This window comes from Eretmochelys imbricata, chromosome 8, assembly GCF_965152235.1.
Source record: "Eretmochelys imbricata isolate rEreImb1 chromosome 8, rEreImb1.hap1, whole genome shotgun sequence".
Taxonomy (NCBI): domain Eukaryota; kingdom Metazoa; phylum Chordata; order Testudines; family Cheloniidae; genus Eretmochelys; species Eretmochelys imbricata.
Genome location: NC_135579.1, coordinates 8,715,629 through 8,740,481, shown reverse-complemented (window position 1 = coordinate 8,740,481; position 24,853 = coordinate 8,715,629). Strand labels below are relative to the sequence as shown.

General features: G+C 37.9%; 1 protein-coding gene across 5 annotated transcripts in view; it reads right to left on the bottom strand.

The window, feature by feature from the left end:
- The window catches only part of MAPK9 (mitogen-activated protein kinase 9), a 79,467-nt gene that overhangs the window by 29,747 nt on the left and 24,867 nt on the right, over nucleotides 1–24,853 (bottom strand). For all 5 annotated transcript variants that reach the window (XR_013346867.1, XM_077824307.1, XM_077824310.1 and 2 more), the window contains exons 3-11: nucleotides 21,406–21,535; nucleotides 16,822–16,880; nucleotides 15,640–15,778; nucleotides 14,034–14,199; nucleotides 12,496–12,567; nucleotides 7,220–7,402; nucleotides 5,797–5,921; nucleotides 5,110–5,173; nucleotides 3,879–3,950 (exon numbers count right to left, since the gene is read on the bottom strand). Coding sequence is in view for 4 of the 5 variants with exons in the window: in XM_077824307.1 (XP_077680433.1) it covers nucleotides 3,879–3,950; nucleotides 5,110–5,173; nucleotides 5,797–5,921; nucleotides 7,220–7,402; nucleotides 12,496–12,567; nucleotides 14,034–14,199; nucleotides 15,640–15,778; nucleotides 16,822–16,880; nucleotides 21,406–21,535 (1,010 nt within the window). In the remaining variant the exon portion in view is untranslated. The remainder of the gene's footprint in view (nucleotides 1–3,878; nucleotides 3,951–5,109; nucleotides 5,174–5,796; nucleotides 5,922–7,219; nucleotides 7,403–12,495; nucleotides 12,568–14,033; nucleotides 14,200–15,639; nucleotides 15,779–16,821; nucleotides 16,881–21,405; nucleotides 21,536–24,853) is intronic.

Sequence of the window (24,853 nt, the reverse complement as noted above, 5' to 3'; positions counted from 1 at the left end):
ATTATTGTACATATAGATAATAATGCTTTAGGATTCTTAATATCTCCTTTTCCAGAGTATACAATGCATTACTATTGTATTTATTAAGGGACTATCAAAGTTAACTCAAAATTTGAGCTCACATATCTGTGCAAAATACATGTACCACTGTGTGCCTTTTTCCTCCAAAAAGAATACTGTATCTTTAAAAAAAAAATACCAGCAGCTCATCACTTCTGAAAAAGATCAGAAGAGCAAACAAGTCTGAGAAGCATATTTCAGTTCTACATTTCCACAGTAGTGTTATAAATAGTAGGAAACATTGTTCCATGCCCTTCAGATACCTCATTTTGTCATTTTTGTATTTGAATAATTTGTAAGTTTATTCCTTGAGAAGATGGGAAGATCTACATTTCACTCTTAACAGTAATGCTTTTTGCATTACCTATTCATATCAGAAAATTTAATACTCATCAGAACAGTCAAAGCATACAAAAGGTAACCAACACCTCCCAGAATAGGTTGGATTACTAATTTTTTACAGCCACATAACAGAAAACATGGAAACCCCTTTAAGGGGAAACGCTGCTACGCTGGTTACTAAGGTTTGGTACTTTAAAGAGAATGCATTCTGTGATATTTAGTACTCAAGAGAGACCGATGAGTCATGTGACCAGAAAGCGTGTGGGGGTCAGGTGGCTATGCCAGGACTATATAAGAAGCAGCATGAGCTCAGAGTAGAGAGCCTTGTGTGGAGAAAGTATCAGAGGAGACTCCAGAGTTACTTAGGAGGCATCAAAGGAAATGGCCAACAGTAACCTGTAGGGAGCAGGAGTCACTGGGAGGCTCCAGCAACAGAGTCAGACTTAGGACTGTGAGGTCCACAGAGAAAGCAAATGAGATCCTCTACACACTACCCACACCCCAGAGGAAGGAAAGCTGATATCTCTTGTTGGAAGGGACTACATTAGAAGACACTCTCTCAGATTTCTAAACTGCAGTAAAAACATGCACAATCTACCTAAAATATAATACACTCAAACTGATGATAGATAAGAAACTAGACAAAAATAGTCAAGACGTTAAAGTCTATTTCAGGGCTTGTAACTTATGCAGCTCCTTGTGACTATGTCAGAGTTTTAGAGTAAAGAAATGTTATACTGAATCAGGTTAGATTCACCTAAAAATTGGGCTGGAAAAAAGAAAAGTAAGAATCCCTGGAATACCAGCGAACACTGAAAGTTGGGAGGGGGGGGAGGTTACTTTCAGTATGGTTGACACATTCTCAGAGCATGGTACTTCATAAAGGCATATCAACTGCTACCAAAAACCCACAAAGAAAGGTGCATCCTCCTCAAATTCCAAAACAGTACTGTTGACAAGTGCGACAATAGCTATGAGGAATTCAATTTTAGGGGCAGCACATCAGATACAAGCTTGAATTTAACAGACTGAACTCTTTCCAGATTACACTAATTCTAATGTAAAACTCGGTATTGGGAAATAGTAAATATTTAACTTGCTAGGATTATGTTGGTTATGATAATTTTTGAGACACAGGAAGAAGTTAAAGATTTATTTCAGCCAAAATAGAAGCTACAGAAGATATACTGATTTCCATGATATACATAATTTCCACTTCCATGTGGAGTAAAGTACTATTCAAGGTAAGCAAGTGCACAAGCGTGTGAACTAAAATCTGTGTGAATTAAATTTTTTGTTGGATGAAAAAACAACTCATAGTAGAGAAATACTTAGATAAAGTGTTACTAGAATTTTGCCTCAAAAGTGACTCTGGTTTTTCTTTTCTTTTTTTAAATTTCAAGGTATTCAGTATCCAATATGCATCCCAGAGTAAGGTTTAGGGACTTGGTAGGGGATACTGGCATTAACTCTCCAGGAGGAATAGTTGGACAGCCTGTTCTGTTTCCTGAATGTGTTAGAATTAACATTAAGGGTAACCTAACTTTCTTCTTGACAGAAGATTATTGTTAAATTACCTGAGATTTTAGCTTCAAGATTTTCTTAACGTACTCTGTCTGACCATGGAAATTCTAAAAATATCACTGTATTTACATTGTATGGTAAAAGATACATAGATGTGGAGTAGTTTCTCTTGTGTGTTGGCATCCCCCAGAAAATTGTATTAGTAAATACCTGAAGACAAGATTGATAAATACCTGTATTCTTATTTATACTGAATGAAACTTTTATACTCTGAGGGAACAGTTTCTGTAATTTTGTCAGTATTTTGAACCTACAATATTCCTTTCCCCAATGTTCATTCTATCAGAGTTCTATATACAATTACATAACTGCTGTACTTGTATTATGCAGTTATTAAAATGTTACACACAAGGAGGAATAATCCCAATGTCACTGAATTACAAGACAACTAGTACTACAAATAAACAAGTTGTGACAAACTATAAAACTAAAGACAAAATTAAATCTAAACATTGCAGCAGGACATCTTGAGTTACAGTGCCGTCAGCTGAAGAGTACTGGATCCCTGCAGGACAGTTTGCAAGTTTCTAAAGAACAACATTTTGTAGAGCCTGCAGAGTTGTTTTCCATAACATACTTTAATTTATTCCACTTTTCAGCTCACAGCACATTTTTCACTTGGTCTGGCAGTTTCTTTCAGCTACTAGAATGAGATAAAAACTGCTTCATACCTTTGGAACTCCTTAAATATAAAACCTCCAATAATGTGGGTCTTTACACAAAGATAACATGGGGCATTTCCCTGAACATATTTATTGCAAAATGTAAGGTTCCTCACTGGAGTTCCCTGTGCAGAATATGACCATTTTAGCCTTTTGAATAGACCATAATACTAGCTTCTGAATTTACATGTAAATTTAAATCAAAATAATGTATCCAGCTGAGAAACAGGAGTAAGATAAAGCAAACTCTTTCTAAACCAGAATGGAAGAGCAAATTAAGCTGTTTCCCAGCAAAAACACAGAGACGACACAATGGGTTTATGAAGAATACAGCCAAATTTGAAGTCTACCTGCTTTTCACATATGCTTTTTCTAGTATCATTTATTAAGGCAAAGGGTAAGGACAATAAATTACTATTTTATTATATATAAATATAGGAAACTAAGTAAAAAGGATTTACCTGCACTTTCTTTGGCTTGGGATTTAGGATCTGACGAATCGCTACCCTAATTAAACAAATTAGTTCCTCAGACCAATAAAAGGATAACAGTGAGTACAACTGATATAGAAAGAAAACAGGGCAAAGGTTCTTCTGCAATTTTTATACTCTGCTAACAAAATCACTACTACCCACCTAACTTAGAAGGCCAAGACAAGAACCCCCACCCAACATCTGAATAGAAGGACTGAAACACTGCTGCAAGTTTCCTCAGTGCATTAGACATTTTTCCAATACAAAACCATTGCAGATACTACCCACTGTACTAAAACCTTTGAGAAGTACAGATCCATTAAACTGTATTCTATCATACTGCTATCAGTTTAGGAGAGGCCACAAGCACACTGCATTTTCACTTTTAAATGTTTTTAATATCGCCAATGCAAGGTAATATAAGGTAATGCCCAGATGTATAACCAAGGACACAGGTTATACCCACAGGTCAGGAGAATGTCTTAGAAAGCAGTGGTTTATAAACAATTTAACCCCAAACAATTCTTTTTACCTCTTCCAGTCAGGGAGGAAGAAGAGCAGCACATGCTTCCGCAGCTCACTTCACAGCAAGGCAAATTGACTATGAATCTGGGAGACTGATCAGGATCAAGAGCATTAGACACCAAAACTTTCTGGCATAACTGGATTGTTGATTCTGATTCATGTAATATGAGCGTGTCACCAAACACGTATCAGAGTTGCAGAAAAAATTAAACTATTAAAACCAATGACTAACCTGAGGGCTGATCTTTTACCACACCGTTCTTGCTTCTTTCTTCCCAGTCCATTACTTCTTTGTATATTAGTTCTTAAGTAAAAGAAAAAGGGTTGGTAGAGAAAGGTAATATTACAAAAAACTACTTTCAGCCATTTCCTTTTACTCTTTTAAAGGTGTATTTGTAAGTTGTTTTGAGGCACACTTTCCCATGGAACAAACAACTGTTATGATTAATGGACTTTGCAAATTTACTTTAAGAGTTAAAAACAGTTTCAATATTTACTAAAAAGTTAACAGACATTCTAAACACATTAAAGAAAATATAATAATTATCCCATTGTAATAACTTACTGTATGGCTGAACTACATTGAAATTAAACTTTTACAAAGGTCAGAAAAAAGTATGCCAGCTAAAAAACATAATAAAGTAAGTCAGACAACCTGTACTGGAAAAACCTTTGCACTCTTTTCATACCAATATAAATATTTTCGTTCATAACTATGATGGAAATTACTTATCTATAAGTTCTTCTCTCTAAAGGTAATATTATGGGCCTGATCCTGTAGCCCTAACTTGTAAAACTAATTCTGCTAATGTGAATGAGACTACTTGATGAGTAAGGACTACCTCTCTTCTTGGTTTCACCACAAGGTTAAGTACACAATGCCATAAATAAGGAATAATTGTTACCAGAACACACAATGCCTTTCATCTTTTTGTGGAAATTACCAACATAGAACCTACTCAACAAAGAAAACAGGTGGCTTAGTAAAAATACACAACTCTGCTAGGCAGGATTCCTGTACTAGAACAGATTTGAGACTAGGTATTGCGGTTTGGAGGGTGGATGGCGTATCTGTTTTGAAGAACTCATGATTAAGAAAAATATAGTAGAGATCCATTATAAACAAACAACCACTTACTTTGGAAGGCTGGTTTCATAAAACAAAAAAAACCACACCACCCACCACACCCACAAAGAGAGCTAACAAAATACAAATAAAACTTGCATTTAGCAAACTACTACTTTCTTCCCTTTCCAAATGTATTGTATACCAAACTATAATTAACTTCATAATATGACATTTATGATTTGTTGGGTCTTTAATCGTCACATTGCTGCATGCAGTATTGTATAATTAATCTGGTGGGTTCTGATCAGCCATGCAGTGTAGCAGTTACACTACTTTAGTAGTGATGGTTGATAAATTACCACCATCACTGGAATCAGTCATTTTTGGCTGTTACCTTTCCATTCTTCAATGGCATGTTCTCTTTCTTCCAGTTGTGCATCATAGATTTTAGGAGGAGGCTACAAAGAAAATAAAATCTGAAATATAACTGCAGCATTTCATTAGCATAATTAACCATGGTGTCAAAAAAAAAAAAAAAAAAAAGCAGCTAGTTAAAATGTTCTTTTTAGTTTCTAATCTCTGGCTGGGTGCCTTGCCAATATCTCCATCCTATCTGTTTTGTAGAGGCGCCTCAGAATTATATGCTCTCAGTTTCAAAACTAAGTAAGCTACTGGAATGATGTACCAAAATTAGATTTGTCAGCTGAAAACTCAATACTAGGTTTAAAGAAATCATGAGGCCTGAAGGAGTCTCAACAAAATTAAATGGTTTTATCCTAAAGCGGATAGGATTAAAAACCTGCCTAAATTACTGTCGCACTGGCAACTATATATCTATGGAGAGGAAATCAGCTGTAGGGGCTGTTTTCAGACCAACAGTAATGCCCCTTCTTGGGCTGTTTTGGAGGTGGTACTTCAATTACTTCAAGCTGCTATCCTCTCAAGATTACATATGTAATCTTTGCTAGCCTGAAAAGTGAGATTTCAACGTCTACTCTTGACCTGACACAAGACACCAACTACCGACTCAAATATGAAGATTAAAGTGATACTTTGAGTAGAATTTTTAATGTACACTTACTGCTTCTGCTTCAGCTGGATCATACCAGACCGTGATATATGGATGACGTAAGGCTTCATCTACAGAAATTCGTTTGTCTGGGTCTACTACCAGCATTTTTGATAATAAATCTCTAGCCTGACTTGCTAGAAGGGGGTACGGGAGACAAAAACAGAATTTCAGAAGCTAAAATGCTAAAGTGTAACAAAAAATATATGGTAGAATATATCCTAACAAAAAAGAAACACAAACAAAAATTCCTAAGAAAGTTAATAACTCAAGTAGTTCTATTAGTTAGTTACCTGTAGAATTCTTGGCCTTCAACCTTGTCTCACAATGAACCAAGATTAAACAGGTCTCTTATAAAACTTGTGTGAGAGTTTCATTGAACATTATGAACCAAGATGAAATAGGTGTCCAGTACAACTACACATCTGGCTGTACATACGAAAGTATTAACTCTAGTGAGAGAAACTAGTATCTTCAAAAGCCAAATGAAAAAGTTTCTTTTTATTATATTGTTACATATATTTAAAATTAAGGTTACAATGTTTGAAATTAAACATTATTTAATACCATCCAAGTCAAGGTCCCACTCTTGCAAATACACCCAAGTAACTTTGCTTGTGCGCCCAGTCTCATTGCAGTACTAGGCCCTGGTTTGTATGGCACTAAAATAATATTTCAAGTATAACAGCATAATCTGAATTTTAAAAATAGGTGTTAATAAAGTTAAAAGAAAGCTTTAGCTCTTGTGACTTATGAAGTCACTAATTCCTTTTGACAGAGTTATTGCTTATGGTGCATTAGATACCTATATCCTTATGGTGGTTTAGCGAGACTACTCACACAAGTGACGTTAATAATACGTATTTGGGGGATTGAGCCCCTTATCAATATCAATGTGGTATCACATTGTTATAACAAATTTAAGCTGCCTGCTGCTGAGGCTTTTTAAATATAATTACAGTTGCACAGGGCCAAGAGGTAAATTCAACAGGCATGTCTAATATACTAGTAATTAAGAACAAATAATCTATTTAATCAATACGCAATTAAAATGAGCATGACAACTACACATGCATATCAATATCAACTAGAGAAAGAGATCCATTTTCATTATAAAATGGCTTTCATAAAAATGGTTTTTTCAGTAAACATTCAAGCCATTTACTGTATCTTAATAGACTGGAATTTTGAGAATAGAATGTATATATTTAATCAAACTATTTTAATGGCAGCAGTAAGACATTTCATGGTGTGCTACCAATGCAGGAGAAAGCAAGGCTACTGCTTTCAGTCTCCTACCTCCTAATGCAATGTAGTGTGATGATATCAGACTGTATCACACCAGCATAGTGTCATGTTCGCATTGTCTGCCCTTACTGTATATACTTCAAGTGAACCAATTTAGAAAGACCCCCCTCCCCTCCAAATATCTTACTTTTTAATTTGTCACGGTCAGATTCCGATGGAAATATCCAATCTGGGAAGAGCTCTTCAAATTTGATACCCGGATATTTCGGTCTGTTTTCTACATAATTCCTCACAGTAGGCTGTAGTTTCTTCATAAAATCTGCTGATGGTGTTCCTAATTGTTCAATAACTTTATTCCATTGATCAATATCTGGATGCTACCTTTAGGAAAAGTAGCTGAAAAATTTCAAATCTGCATTGTGTAAGATATTGCTTATAGAAATGTGCCACAAAGCATTAGTGCGCACTGAAAGTAATGAAAACCTAGACAGTAAGAGCCAAATCTGGATTGTAACATTGTTCTGGCAGCAACAGCATTCTGAGCGGTCATGCAAAGAACAAATTTGATTTCCAAAAATCAGACTTCCAATCCCAATAGTAGGAAGGACTAAAAGTACTGCACAAAGTGTAAATCTCTGTTGAACAGAATCTACTGGCCATTTTTAAACGTGGCACTGACAGGATCCAGAAGGATTGGAGATTGGTGTCCATAATGAAGCACTTTGTTCATGGAGACAGGGATGAGAGAAAGGAAAGACTGGTGCCGAATCTTCTGGACCCAAGAGGTACAACACACCTCACAAATAAAGTTCATAAAGGGCAGGAAAAAGATCAGGACAAACCTGACCAAATAATAACTGCATCACATTCAGAGTGAAGAATTCTGTACAACTTTTCTTCTACTTAAGAAAGTCTGCATCACAGTGATTTTTCATCAGAAAACTTTTCTGAGAAGATGGAATGAAAATCCAACTCTACTGAATCATGATGGCTTCTAAAATGTCAAATCTGAATTTTCTATATAAGTGTTTTGTTTTTAACTATCAATTATGGTAGTACCTAACAAGAAGTGACTGTTCTTCAATCATAGGCTATGGCTACACCACACAGCTTACAGCGGTGCAGCTTGTAGCCACTCTAAGCCAACAGGAGCAAGTTCTCCCATCAATTTAATTAATCCACCCCCAACAAGTGGCGGCAGCTATGTCGGAAGGAGAAGCTCTCCCGTAGACACAGTGCTGTTCACACCAGTGCTTAAGTCAGCATAAGTTACGTTACTCAAGGGGTGACTAAATCACACCCCTGGGTGACATAACTTGTGTCAACTTAAGCTGTAGTATAACCATAGCTTATTAGGAGTTCAAATGTAACTTCACAGGAGGTAACACACTTTTAAGATGCATTTTCCCAACTCTCCCCCTGCCCTCCTTACTATCTAAATGACAACTGTGCATTTCGTCTGCCAAGCAGTCTCATTTATCTGGATTTTAAAACAGAATTTTGATTAAGAATGTGAATCTCAATTTGTTGCTGTATAAAGAGGATGCTTAAGGAGGAGTTAGGAAAACAACAACACACAATTTCTATGTTTTATTGGGATTACACTAGAAATTCCATGATTTTTCTACTTATTTATATTGAAAAAAAGTAGAGGAGGGGAAGAACTGAAGCATCTACTCTTCTCTGTATAGTCTGGGGTTCAGATAATATTTGGCAATGTGGCTCTATTAAGTGTTTTATTACATGTTATGAAATAGAAAGCATAACAATGTCTGAAGAGGACTGTATAGATAAGTTATTCTTGTATTATTTCTATCATCATCGACTGTGAAGCAGTTTTTGAGAATTCAGTCCAATATATGAAAAAGGTACATATGCCTGAAGATGCTTGGACAGCAAGTAAATTAATTTATGCAAGGTAGTTTATCTCAAAGATCTGACATTGGAGGAGACATTCTTAGTGACAGAATCACTAATCATTTTCTGAATCAGAGGAATTTGGGATTCTAATGCAGTATTACATATTGCTGAACACCAACTCTGTCAACATTCACAAGTTAGACTTTTAGTTATGTCACATCTAAAGTTTTCTAGAATACCTATTTATGTAGCTGGAGGGTATAACAAAATGGCATGCCTTTGCATAAAAAAAATTCTATTTAGAAATTGTTGTTGGAAGTGCTTAAATTTCAGTTAGTCTGCCAAAAATACAGCCACTACTGAGAACTTTTCATACCTATGATATGCACTGATGCATATTAAAAATATAGACAGCTAATGCAAAGATTATTCTAATATAATGTATTTTTTTCATGCATTCAAACGGAAAACTGACATCAAAAGCATGGTAAATAAAAAATTACAAAAGTTAACTCTCATGCTAAAACAATGTGCACACAAAAAAAGTTGTTGAACACACAAAAAATATTGTTCCCACCTGGAAACTGATTTCTGGTAGGGGCTCCACCAAACTACATTCAAAGGGTTGTTTCTCCTCAAAAGTATCACCAAAGTTAGGGCTTGTCTACACTGGCACTTTACAGTGCTGCAACTTTCTTGCACGTTTCAGCGCTGTAAAGTGCCAGTGTAGACAGTGCACCAGCGTTGGGAGCTGTGCTCCCAGCGCTGGTAGCTATTCCCCTCGTGGAGATGGGTTTTTTTTAATAGAGCTGGGAGAGCTCTTTCCCAGTGCTGGTGCCGTGACTACACAGCCACGTTAAAGTGCTGTCATGGCAACGCTTTAACATTGCTAGTGAAGACATACCCTAAGGATTAATCAGTTAATTGAATAAAACTTCACACCCAGCCCCATCTTTCATAATCCCTACTTCTCTTTCCTTAGTCAGTAACAGTCTTAGGAAAATTTAATGACCAACAGTAACCTACCGAAGAACTGAACCGGACCAATGAGTGTTTAACTAGATTTCTCCAAAGGACCACAGCAATGTTGAAAGTAGAAACAAACATTTGTTATGCTCTAGGACTGGGACCACTACAAACCTGGGTTTAATAAGCTATGCCGCGCAGCATTTGAAACACAGACTAGGCAGAAGCTTGATATGTAATGCAAGGTGTGCACAGGATGGTATGTAACAGCCTGGCAGATTTCATCCGCAGAAGCAGATGGCAGCCTCTGGGGCAGAGGCTGTCCTTATCTTACTGATATGAGACTTCACTCCTAGAAGTCCCTGAGTAGATTGTAACACATGGGGAGTTTACCTAGCTATAGTGGATCTATAAGCTCTCTGACTCTTCTTGAAGCTCTGGAGAAAGATAAACAGGGAACTGAGTTTTCCTAAATCCTAACATCTAGAGAAATATTCCAGTCCTCCAAAGTTGTAATTACTTCCAGGAAGACACTGGGTGGACTCTGGTACCTGTTTTCCTCCTCTGCTCCTCACCATTCTGTGTTTGAATTAAGCTGCTTCCTCCTCCCGCTGACTACCTGGGAAGGGGGAGCATTGACAGCACAGAAAATGGAGGAAGGGAGGGAGAAAAAAAAAAAATATTCCTGCTCTCCTTTCTGGTACCTGGCATCATAACAACTAGGAAGAGCAATTGCAAGGAAAGTCCTGCTCAACCCCTGCAATTCTAGAATACAGAATGCACTCTGGCCAGCACCAAGCTGTGTAGGGGTAGCGCATGCTCAACACAGGCAGAATCTTTGGCGAATAAACCACCAGCCTCTAACAAACGCCTACTGTGCATATGTTAACCATGATTTTCTGAGGCCAAACATGGGTGATTTTTATGCAGACAATCAAAGGCATACCCCTGGCAACAGAGTATCCCTCTGCCAGAGTTCAAGTGCCTGAGCCAAAGGATGGAAGTGCTAGGGATTCTCAATGAAACAGCTGTAAGAATCTAACGAGCAAAAACAATGTATTTTTCTCCAACCTCGTTCTGTGAAACTGCTGAACCATTTTAGTTGGAACTTAAAAATATACCTAAGGCAGACACCTGAAATAGAAAATTTCAGCCCAAATGGTTAAAGTTTGACAAAGTTATAAGCAACTAGAAAAAGATTCTTAGAACGGAAAACGTGAGGCAACATTAACTATCAGCATAGCTACCAGCAACACCTACAATATAGATAGTACATGCTACATTAAATCTAGATTGGTGGAGCTTTATTTACCCTTCCAGAAGGAAAACTGATTCATTATATACATATTTGACAAGTATGAAAAAAATCCCTTGATTTATTTATGAATAAATTTATGAATAAATCAAGACAGCAATCAGGATAGCCAACGTTAACATGCAAGTGAGAAGATATACAACATACATGAAGAATTGTGTTAGGTTGGTCTGAAGGCTTTGAAGGATAAAACAAATATACAAGGGAAGAAGAGGTGAAAAAAATTGTATATTAATTATTTTGTGCTGTTAAATTAATGCATGTTAAATAGCTGCTGAAGATTAGTGTCATGAATTTAGCATTCAGATTTAAATTCCTGTATTGTTACATATTTATGTTTTTTTATAGAGGTTATATTTTCACAGAATCTACTTTATATAGATTAAAAAACTGGGAAAATAAAATTTTATTTATTGATGCAGAACTAGATGTTTCACTTTTCAGTGTTTCATTTTCAGAATAATTAAAATGGAGAAAAATGTAGTCTCCTTTCCAATTTTGATATTATAAACTGGAAAGAAGTAAATAAGCTATGTTTTATACTTTGCCTGTAGGAAAAGGCTTTGAAATATACTAAATTATTATTAATTTTTTGTACAATATATCTATTGGCAAAGATCATTTAAGTCATCTTAACCAGATGTATTTAATGAGTTAAGAGACCAAGATATTAAGTTTGTAAGAACAAAGTTTTAGAAAAATCCAAGAACAGAAATGTTTCCATAAAATTAAACAAAATTTCAAAAGAAAAAAGGTCTAATTTTAAATGTACATTCCCCTTCTGCAACATTTGCAACTGAGACACTGCAGCACTGCTGTGTGCTATTATACAAGTACCAAGAAGCAAAAACAAGAACAAAAGAACTAAAAAACCCTAAAAACCAAAGAACTATTGAGAGTAGGATTATTTTCATTGTACGAACACAGAAATGCTGGAAGCAAACAGCATAAATTGTGAAAAGTAAATTTTTCAAGATTTCCTTTTTAATGATTTAACTACTAGAAACACTAGCAAGGAAATTTGCTTTTTAACCTAGCAATATCCTTTTAAAGCTGCAAAATGTGAAGTTGTTAATATGAATAGTAAGCCTTCAAGCAGTAAGAACTACGTTAAATGTTGTCAAGTAAGTAGGAGAAAAAAAAAGAAAGTTCAGCTATTTGGTTAATGACACTAATTTCAAACATTACAATAGATCCATTAAAATATAGTAGTGAAATATTTTGTTTTCTTTTTTATGCTTTTATATACATAAATAGATAAAAATAATTGTGCATCTTTGGTGGATGTGAAAAAGGATTCAAGGATGACTAGGGAAGGATACGATCAGTGCCTTGGAATATCACACAACCTTTCACCAATTCTCCCATGATGCACCCAACTGACCAGATATCAACTGAAAGTAAAAATGAAATGATCAAATTATGAAGTGTCATGAACAAAAGTGGAAAACTTAAAAAAAGCTAAACAAATAAACCTACTATCTACAATAAAAACAGAAGAATGCAGAAAACCAAACTGCTAACAGATGAGTTTCTCAACAGTACAGAACACTGACTTCGCTTTTTTCCTAAATTTTGCAATTAGACAATAATTCAGTTTTTGTTTTGTAGGCCTTGCGTTTTTTTTTTTTAAACTCCATAAAATGCTTTTCTGATCAGTTCTTAAATCCTTCAATTACTTTTAAATATTTATCATACTTTACAATCCCTGAAACCACTGTGAAGAAGGATACAATCTCTTCCTGGGAACAGGACCTTATGGAGGACCATTTCTGCCATTATGCACCCAACAGACCAGATATCCACTATCATATGTTAGGTGCAACAAGGACAAAAGATTAAAGATTTTTTTTAAATTACGACAAACAGTTTTTTAATTTGTAAAATTTAAACTGCATATTTACTGTTTTACAGATTAGTTTATTATTCTTAATGTTATTTAGAATGTTCTCGTCCAATTCAGGACACATTCTACTACACGCATACTAAACATTTTTTGACCCACACCAATTACTGTACTGTCAAGGGCCCTGTGCATCAGACAGAACCCATCGTAACAGCTGACTCAGGAAAATTTTGTGGACCTCTCAGGTTAGAAAGCCACAACGAAGCTTTACACCTCAAAAAAGGTATGCTCCCAGGCCATATAATGCTAATCCAGGCTAAGGAATATGAAGAGAAGGGATGCACTGGGCTGAAGGTCTAGAGTAGAATGCAGGGTATCACCTGCCTCACAAGCAATCATCTGAAAACTTTTTTTTTATGAGGGAATGAAATTCAAGGACATTGTCCTTGCTGAAAGCTTTGTTTAAGATACCACTCTGAAACCTGTTAAGATGTATTATTAATACTACAGCGTCCAAAGCGTCTTAGGTGCTACATAGACCTAGGATGGTATAAAGACACTCCCTGGCCCAGAGAGCTTAAACAGACATGACGAAAATGAAGCAACAAATGTGGGGGTGGTAAACAGGGGGAAAGAGAAGACGCCTTAGAGCAAGTTAATTATTTCCTATAGTGGTTCTGCTAGATTTTTAAAATCTATAATTGTCTTATAAACAATGTATTCTTTTTTGAGGATGGAGCAACGGTAATAGGACTAAAGAACTATGCGGAGTGCAGCAAGTGAGAATGGAAGGGGACGGGGATAGAGAGAGAAGTAATAGAGAGAAAGGCACCAGGAACAGGACAAAAGCTATTCCTCAAATGTTTAACTCTGTAAATCTCAGTATTCTCATCACCATGTTATACATTACGTTAGCATTAGAGATAGAAGACTTAAAAGTGTACTGCCAGAGAGATTCATCCAAGAGAGCTGCACTTTAGAGAAAAGGTTTAATACTTCATTGCTGCAACTTACCATTCTCTTTGTATCCCATGCCTAGGATAACCTCCGGTGCTCTGTAATACCGTGTTACTACGTATGGTGTCATCATAAAATTAGTACACGCTGTTCTTGCCAGTCCAAAATCAAGGATTTTGAGTGTACAATCTGATTTTACTACTATATTGCTGGGTTTCAAATCCTAAAGAAAAATTATTTCAGTTAACAGAAAGGCTCAACATTCTAAAAGATACCATACGACCTTCCATAAAATCCATGTAAGCCACCACACTGTATTGAACATTAACATCTTAATATACATTTCTTGTGTTAATTCTTTTAGTTAATTTATATACAAATTATATGCACAGAAAAATACTTTGAAAGAGCATTATTAAGATTGCAAAGTCAAGCACTTAAAAGTCAGGAAATGACATAATTAAGGTTGCCCACATAACCTTAATTCAGGCCTCTTGCGCATATGCGCTATGAATCACTCTTTAATTACATGATCACATACTACATTTTCCACAGGACCTGCCTCATTCAGTGCAAAGAATGTACCTGCTCTGAGGATGAATCAGGGTTGTGTAGCCAAATTAAGGTTGCATGGGCAATCTTAGTTCAACCATTTCCTAACACTTGAGCGTTTGACTTTGCAAACCTAAACTATGCTAAAAAACATTATAGTGTGTGTATAATTTCTTAGGTTTTGAAATCAAACTGAAAAGACAAAAATTCCAGCATGTGACATCATACTGTCACCCACACGGGTCATCACCAGGGTTGGAGCCTTTAGATCTCTACTGCTGAGACCTCTACAGGTAATGGAGTAACCAATACCACCAGTAAGTTGTCATTCTCTATGTGGACCAGCACGAGAGACGGATGGAACACTTTGCTAGTGGGTTTCACAGATATTTGTTGACAGCAGAGGAACAGTGAGATTAGGGAATCTTGCATTCCATTCTAGAGTTTATAAACTTTCTTTATTGTGTTTTAACAATGAACTTGAAGGAGGAGAGGATGAAGGCAAGAAGTTCCAGGCACATGGTTGCATAGAAGAAATTAAAAGGCAGGAATGGAAGGAACTGGAACCCACAAAGGAGCAGGACTAGTTGTGCAGACTGAGACAGCAAATAGGCCCAACAGAGCTACAGAAAGGCAGGACATCGGCTGTGCAGGGCTTTGAAATTTTGAGCAACCATTTACCGATTTTACCTTGAGTATTAATATGATTGTAGCACGTAATTTTTTAAAAGGCATCATTTTAATACAAATTATTCTCTTGTTTTAGCCATAAGGTTCTTGGAGCATCCTTACTCATGTTCTGTTCCCTATCAATATTAATATCTTGTACTTTATATTTTTCCCTAATTTGTATTTATATTTAGTCTCATTTAACATGAAAAAAAAAATCACAGAAAATGCCCTTTTATCATCTGCAGAACTGGTTTGGTTTTTGGAGTTTCATTTATCACATACTTCTGTCTGTCTGTTCTTGAACCAGATATGGTTTTCACATTACTATTAATAATATGAATAAGAAACGGAATACTGATTTACAAGATAACCAAAAGAAGATATAAATGCCGCCTTCAAAGACGCATGTTGTCAATGTCACTATCAAAACACTACCTACTCTGTGGATGATACCAGCTGAATGGAGATGTTTGATACCACACAACATCTGGTAGAGAAGGTAGGACATTCTTTCATGATCCAACTCCATATGAATAACCTGGCACAAGTTAGCATCCATCAGTTCCATAACCAAATACCTACAGTATAAAGAATAAAAAAAAAATTTTTTCTTCATCTCAGGTATTTTATAACTAACATCAGAGCATATTTTTAAAATAGGACCCCATGCAAGTCACTGAAACATGTGTTGGAATGTTAGCAAAAATACTGAATGTCATAATTTAAGTTGTTTAAAACAACATTCTAAAAACAGTAAAAGTTTGAATAAAAATGAACATATACTCTCTCACAAGAGAGTGGAAATCCATTAAAACCATCAATTCTACCAAACAAAATTTTAAGAGCAGGACTGTTAGTTGATGTTGTCTCTCTTAATGTAACCTAGGTACAGGTGAAATTTAAACAGACGTTACACATAGGATAAAGAAATAAACATGTCACATTGAGATTTCCTTTCACTGTGTACTGACTTAACATCAACAAAATTAGGGAAAACATTTTGTGAAATAAAGAACAACGATTAATTTCCAAGTTAATGTGTGATCCTTCTTTATGCCATTCATCATATAAATCCATTCCAAAGCTGCAACACCACCCACATTAGCACCTAGATATCACAATGATTGGAGCCTCATGAATACTTTGATAGATCTTTTACCACCATATGCAAGGGCTAGGTTAAGAAATGTATTCAGCTTGTAATTGAGGCTGGAGGTACTGGGAGTCTGATGGGCTTGATCTCAGAAAAGCATGTCAGCTTAACCACATTGAGTTATTGGCTTGAAGTGACTTATTTGACTGTCCTTCTTTGTCAAGGAAAACAGCTGTGATAATTACAGATCCATGTGTTGTCAGTAGAGGTGGCAGAGGGCTGATGAAAAGGTAAGCATTCTTTTTACTTTTCCCATTATTTTCTATTACTACACACATATCACAACAACTTTAGTTATAGATTTTCTCAAGGAGCTCACTGTAACATTTAAAGATTAATTACAGGCCAGAGATTCTATCCTCAGTACCATATTTTTTCACAGCCAGAAAAGTTGTAAGAAAGCACAGAATACGCCTCTATATTCAGGACAATGTTTATCAAGAAAAATTTAAGAACTACAGTACTTACACATCTTGAAATTCTTCCAGTGACTTCTGTGGTGTGAATACATTTAACAAACTAATTATCTATAAAGAAAAATAAAACATGAAGAAACCTTAAATATATGAATTTTCACACACTAAATGTAGAGCAAGACAATGTGGTTATTAAAACAATTTCAAAAACGCAGTTTCTCTCTTTTTACACTGCTGATTTACTTTGCCACTCAACTTCGACAGTGAAACTAGACTGCTTTGTTACGAACGTATTTCATTGGCCTTATTTCACACATACAAGTACAATACTGCAGCATCTGTGTTGAAGTATCACAAGAGATCCTGTACATTTTTTAAAAGGTCACATTTAAGTTACATGAAACTACTTCTCCTCCCACCCACACATCAAATAAAACCTAAAATTTTGTGCCTAGAATAATAGCTTGGTCATGTATTTTATCACTCAAAAATTCTGATATTTGAGAGAAAAAGTGGTGTGCAAGTATTTTCTATCCTTAGAAAAATGGCTTCCAAATAGTACATAGACAGAGATGCCCCATCAACCTGTTTGCTCTATGGATATATCTACACAGCAAAGAAAAACCCACAGCTGGCCCATGCCAGCTGACTTGGACTTGCGGGGCTTGGGGTGCGGAGCTGTTTCATTGCTGTGTAGTCCCTGCCAGGGTCCCAGAACTTGGGCTGCAGCCTCAACTCGGAAGTCTACACAGCAATTAAACAGCCCTGCAGCAGGAGCTCCATGAGCCTAAGTCAGCTGGCATGGACCAGCCGCGTGTGTCTAGTTGCTGTGTAGACATGCCTTATGTTTCTGGAAAAAGTTCTCAAAATCCTTCAAACGTTTCATAACAATGTGGTCCTGGCATTCATATCCTGTATTCTTGTAATTAGGATACTTAGTACTTGCACCAATATGATGCTTTAGGTTTTCAAAGCACTGTCAAGTTCAATCTGCTGCAAATCCTACCTCGACACCTCAACGTGACGCACCGGTGACCCTGGCTGTTCGACAGAGATGGTAGAGGAGTGCCTTCTCCGGCAGGTCTCACCATGTTATCAAGGGGTCGGACTGTCAGCCCAGCAAGGAGGTTGCTTCCTCTGTGGAGGGGCGTATAATCCCTCTTTCTGAGGATGTAAACTAGCTAAGTTGAGGAGGTAAACGTGCCACTGACAGCCCAGCCAGCAGGTGGCTGAAAACAATGGCTAAGACAACACGGAAAGCCAAGTCTCAGTTCTCTGCACGTTCCTCGATCCCCATTCCGAAGGCAGTGAGGCATTCGAATGGCGAGAGGCTGCAAAGACTCTCAGAAACCAGGTCACCAAAAGGAAACCGGACAAGTCTCTGAGTGTGCACTTATAACTGCAGAACACTGATAAGGGAGGAATCGATAACCCATCTCATGGAGGAAAAGGCAAAAACAGCCTGCGATGTGCTGGGTGTTTGCGAAACATGACGAAAGAAGGAGATGGAGGCCAACTGGAGGGATGGAAGCACAGTCATTCAAGGAAAAGGAGAAGGCACGAGGACAGTTGGAGGAGTCGGATTCATCATAAACAAGGAATGGTCTTCGAAATTGTCTCATGCCATTTAAAGTCATTGCGTATCGGGATGCTTTACCTCCGACTGAACTGAAATAGTACCCTCAAAATCATCCAGATCTATGCTCCCAAAAGTGCATGCGAAGATGATGATGTGGAAGGATTCTATCAGGAACTGGAGCAAACCCTCGCTCAGAGTTACACATATACGATCGTGATGGGAGATTTTAATGCCAAGGTTGGAAGAGGGAGAGAGGGCGAAAAGTTCATAGGAAGGTACAGTATCGGAGAACGAAACACACAAGGAGAACGACTAGCTATATTGGCAGAGACGAGGAGAATGTTTATTGGTAACACCTGGTTCCAAAAGAAGGCCAACAGAAGATGGACCTGGATCGCACCAAACACGAAGACAAAAAATGAAATAGATTACTTTCTGATCGATAGATGACACATCGTGCAGGACATTTCAGTAGCGCCATCACTCAATATCGGTAGCGATCATCACCTACTGAGAGCCAGACTCACGTTCACTATGAAGGTGGAGAAAAAGGCGCTGTGAATAGCGAACAGAAGGCACCAACCGGTAGCTATCAACAAGGCAATCCTGAAGGAAAACATTTCTAGGGAAAATTGGAGCCTCCTGGATGACTGTGACGATGATTATGAGAACTTCAGTAAGAGACTAAAAATGTGCGTCAAATCAGCTGAGCGTAAAAGACCAAGAAGAGCTAGTGGAAGAATCTCGGAGAATACAAAGACTTTATTGGAGAAGCGGAGGAAAATGAAAAGAAATGGCACTGACAGGCTTGAGTACTCCCTTCTCTGCAGGCTCATACGAATGAAGTTGAAGGAAGACTTCAAGTTGAGAAAATTCGAACCGAAGAGCTCCTAAAGGCTGCTGAAGATCGTAAAAGTCTCAAAAAATGCAAATGGGAACTGGTGTTATACAGGTCATCATTATCGGCTTTGAAGATCAGGAACGGAGACTCAGTAACTGATCGAACAGAGATGGAGGCAATCTGCAAGGATTTCTATACCCAGCTGTTTGCATCCTGCAAAATAGACTACATCTTCACTCTAAATCAACTCCTAGAGCGTTCAAGGGAATACAGGTTCCCTTTGTGCATTGCCTTCGTGGACTACGAGAAGGCGTTCGACAGTGTAGATACTAAAGCCGTTCTTGAAGCTCTTTCAGAACAGGGCATCAGCGCGAAATATATCATATTACTAAAGGAAGTGAACTCTGGCTGCAGCATGGACATAATATAATATATTAATAGAATATTAATAATATATTATAATATAATAATACATCTTATATTTCATGTATTATATGAACTCTGGCTGCAGCATGGACATATCGCTGTTTGATACTCCCCTCTGAATCCCCATCGAGAAAGGTGTGAAACAAGGAGATACAGTTTCACCAAAATTATTCACAGCCTGTCTTGAATTGGTTTTTCGACGAGCAAACTTGAAAGGTGGGACTAATATCAACGGCAAGCAGCTAAACCATCTTAGGTTCGCAGATGATATAGTGTTGATAGCCAAAAATACAGCCCAGCTTGAGAGAATGCTTAAAGAACTGAAGGCGAAAAGTAGTCAAGTCGGATTAAAAATGTACCGGTCGAAAACAAAATACATGAGATCAGATGTTCTGCCAAGAACCCAAATAACTCTTGGAGGAGAGCAGATCCCAGAGGTTGATAAATACGCTTATTTTGGCCAGGACGTCAACATGTGCCAGGATCAAAAAGGCGAACTGTCGTGCAGAAAAAAAGCTGGATGGTGTACATTCAATGACAGCAAGGACATCCTCCAAGGAAAGATCAGCAAAACAACTCGAGCAAATCTTTTTAACTTGACCGTGCTTCCAGCGATGTTATATGGCAGCAAAACATGGTCGCTGACAAAGACTGAACATCATCAGCTGTCTGTCACACAGAGGGCGATCTGTCACACAGAGGTCGATGAAACGAACATTTCTGGGCAGCAGTCTGGAGTGGGAGACGTTGTTGTTGAAAGCAGGCTCAGCAAAATAAGGTGGGCGGGACACGTGGCCCAACTCAGCGACAACAGATGGACTGCAGCTATATCCGAGTGGTATCGACGAGAACAGAAACGGCCACGCGGTCGGCCTCCAAAGAAGTGGGTTGATTTCCTAACAAGGAGATATGGACAAGCATGGCGAAGGATGGCCAGAGCAAGAGAAGACTGCAAGACAGGTGATTGGCTCAGTCTCAACTGATGAAGGACCGACAGTCTACACAGTCCAGTTCAATCAAGATTTACACAAATAAAACATAGCATATCTTCCATATTATTCAGATAAGCTAGCAGCAGCAGCAGCATAGTACCATCTCACTGTTGCTAACAGGCAAGTACTGTCAAACTATGAGTCTGTCTCAAAGTTTACCCTTGAGCACAGGTTGTTTTTTGTTTAGGTTTGTTTTTCTGTTTTTTGTTGTTGTTTTTTTTAAAAAAAACAAACAGATTGAAAGAGGGAGGCCAGGAAAAGCCTTCTTGCTTAGACCAGGGGAACTTACAATTGTGTACCACACTGATGTGCAAATCCACACTGAAACACGGTAAGAGAGCCTTGGTGCTCGTATGACTTACTGGGGTAAACTGCATTGCAGCAACCCAGTTTTACACTGGTGCAGGACCTACACTGGGGGGTTCTACTAATGCAGCTACATTGATTCAAAAACCTCATTCCCCTCCCAAACTCAAAAGGAAACAAAGCACCCACTCCCACCCATAAACCCAAATATGCATTGGGTCTAACTAAAAAAATGTTCTTGTTTAATATTAGACACATTAATATATGTTACCAAAGCTCCAGCACTCTTTCATTGCTTTATATTTTGAATATTTGAGAAAAGTCAAAACTTTTAGAATAGTCTTTGCGATCTACAATAATTTACCAATTCTGACCCACACTTAACCAGTTTTGACCTTTCCATAATTTAGGCTTACTTTAATGCACTCTTGTTCACTATTAGTAAGAGTATTATTTGAAAATAAATTAAATTCTTGAGAAAAATAAACTTACGTTTTTGTGATTGACACATTTTAAAAGAACAAGTTCCCTGTAAGCTCTTTTTGCATGAGTTTGGTTCTGAAAAGGACGACTCAGCTTCTTTACCGCAACATTTATCCCAAGGACTGTATCAAATGCAGCACTGAAAGTTTTGAAAGAAACATCGTTAAGTGCAAATATTTTAGGGGAACAAGAAGAAACCAAGGCTTGAAACCATACATATCCACAAACCTGGTCATATTCATTTCTTCTCGTCTCTGTTCACACACAAACAAAACGGAACCTGCATATCTTTTACCAGTGATGACTGAAGAATAAAACAGAAACCCTCTGCATTTTTATTGAAAATTTCAATAGCACCTTCTCCAAGATAGGGGGCAGAAATCCCAGCATTTTGGTCAAAATCCAACTTTAACTTGTATTAACCTTACTTGAAATAAAAAGTTTCTCTGATGCTTAATTTGGGTTACATGAGTTTTTCCACACAGTGCTGCTGGCACTACTTTTAGGGTAGATGCACTTCTGTTGCAAATATTAACTATGCACTACTAAAGTCTTCACTTTAAATCCAAATGCCTTAGTGCATCACTTCCCCGGCTAACACACAGGGCTCTGGACACTGAGACCCTTATAGGTATGCAGTTTAAGGCATTTTTGAAGCTTGCAAAATATGACAAGTTAATTAATGTTACTAATTGCGTCCTTCAGTATTCTCTAGCTTTATGATTCATTGGGAGAAGGGCACTCCAACCCAGAGACTGAATAACAGGATTCACAGATTTTAGGAAGAAAGGTTTCCAGTTAAAAGATAGCCAACTAGATTTGCTTTTATCTCAAGAGCTTTACTTTTTCTTAGTGACCTTCTGCCTCCATTTACATGAGCAAGTTTTGCAGGGGAGTTTCAAATTTTGTTCTCAATAGCCACAAGTAACTAATTCTGAGCATATATGATCCACTCTCTATTTTGGCTGCTCAGTTAGTGCCAATGGATGTTCTGCTCTGCCACATATTTTTCAAATATTTTTAAAGCTATTTGTGAGCAGCTTCTCTTTACTTCTTCCTCTTTAGGGCACAAATAGCAGTAGACTGAAGAACACCATAATATCACTGTACCCCTGCACAATAGTCTTCCCTCTGGTAGCGTCAACATTGAAATAAAATAGCACCTACTCTGTCAACATTAAATCACTACTTCTCCTACAGGGAAAGCAGTACCGTTCAAGAGAAGGTGGACATGATTATGTGTCCAGATTCTAATTAACACACATTTCTAACCTAAAATTAGAGTCTATTAGCAGTTACCTATTTTATATAACTGCTTTGTCGAAAGAAGTCACCATTATCAGGTAATTTTCAATAGTTCACAGAGCCAAAGTTTGAATATGTAAAATAGAATACATAAGGGGAGGAAGGCAACTGAACAAATGTTTTTAAAATAATATTTTTTGCCCAGCCAGCATGAATAAGTGGACATTTTTCAATATTTACCCAATCAAGAGAACACTGTATTAGGAAATAGGAAGTGCTATACATATTAACTCTGTGAATCAGTACAAAATATCAAATTATCTTAGCAAACAAGTAGGAGTCCAGTGGCACCTTAAAGACTAAACAGATTTATTTGGGCATAAGCTTTTGTGGGTAAAAAAAATCTACTTCTTCAGATGCATGGAGTGAAAATTACAGATACAGACATAAATATACCAGCACATAAAGAGAAGGGAGTTACCTTACAAGTGGAGAACCAGTGTTGACAAGGTCAATTCAGTCAGGGTGGATGTGGTCCACTCCCAGTAATTGATGAGGAGGTGTCAATACCAAGAGAGGGAAAATTACTTTTGTAGTGATCCAGCCACTCCCTAGATTGAATTGAATAATCCAGTCCCTATTCAAGCCCAAATTAATGGTGCTAAGTTTGAAAATGAATTGTAGCTCTGCAATTTCTCTTTGAATTCTGTTTTTTAAATTTTTTTGTTGAAGGATGGCTACTTTAAAATTGAATGTCCAGGGAGACTGAAGTGTTCTCCTACTGGCTTTTGTATATTACCATTCCTGATGTCTGATGTGTGTCCATTTATTCTTTTACGTAGAGACCGTCCAGTTTGACCACTATACATGGCAGAGGAGCATTGCTGGCATATATCACATTAGTAGATGTGCAGGTGAATGAACCCCTGATGGTGTGGCTGATGTGGTTGGGTCCTATGATGGTGTCACTAGAGTAGACAGCAGGCTTTGTTACAGGGATTGGTTCCTGGGTTAGTTTTTCTGTGGTGTGGTGTGTAGTTGCTGGTGAATATTTGCTTCAGGTAGGTGGGGTGTCTGTACTGGCCTGCTTCCCAAGGTCTGTGAGAGCGAGGGATCGTTTTCCAGGATAAGTTGTAGATCGTTGATGTGCTGGAGAGGATTTAGGTGGGGGCTGTACGTGATGGCCGGTGATGTTATGTTATTTTCCTTGTTGGGACGTCCTGTAGTAGGTGACTTCTGGGTACCTGTCTCGCTCTGTCAATCCATTCCTCACTTCCCCAGGTGGGTATTGTAGTTTTAAGAATGCTTGATAAATATCTTGTAGGTGTTTGTCTCTGTCTGAGGGATTGGAGAAAATGCATTTGTATCTTAGGGCTTGGCTGTAGACAGTGGATTGTGTGATGTGTCCTGGATGGAAGCTGGAGGCATGTAGGTAAGTATAGTGGTCAGTACATTTTGGGTTCTTGGGAGTGGACCACATCCACCCTGACTGAATTGGCCTTCCCAGCACTGGTTCTCCACTTATAAGGTAACTCCTTTCTCTTCATGTGCCAGTACATTTACGTCTGTTTCTGTAATTTTCACTCCATGCATCTGAAGAAATGGGTTTTTTACCCACAAAAGCTTATGCCCAAATAAATCTGTTAGTCTTTCAGGTGCCACCAGACTCCTCGTTCTTTCTGTGGATACAGACTAACATGGCTACTACCCCTCTGATACTTAGTAAACAAGTGTACTTGGATGAAACAGTGGTTGATGATTCTCAGGTTACTCTTGGGGGAAATTCTGCACCACTGTGCAGTGCAGAATTAATGATCTGCACAGAATTTCCTTTTTCCCTGCAGAATTGGCACTGCAGAGTTGCTGGCCCCTTCTAGGGGCCACTGGACCCAGCAGAGCCAAGCTTGCAAATAGAAGAAACTGCCAAGGGGGGAGGGAGAACTGGAGGGTTCCAGACTGCTGTGGTTCCAGGCACACCCTGAAGAAAGGAGGCGGTGTGCAGGAAACTCCGTACAAGCCCAGGACCCAAAAACAGACTGTTTCTCCCTCTGGATCCTTGGGCTCTGAGGGGGAGGGGATACTGGTCTTGGGGCCGCCCAAAGCTGGGCTCCGGGGGGCAAACAGTATGGGTGGGGCAGACAAACAGGAACAGAGTTATTGTCAGGGTTTCTTTAACTCTCTACTCAGGGGAGAAATTTTTGTTGTTGTCTGT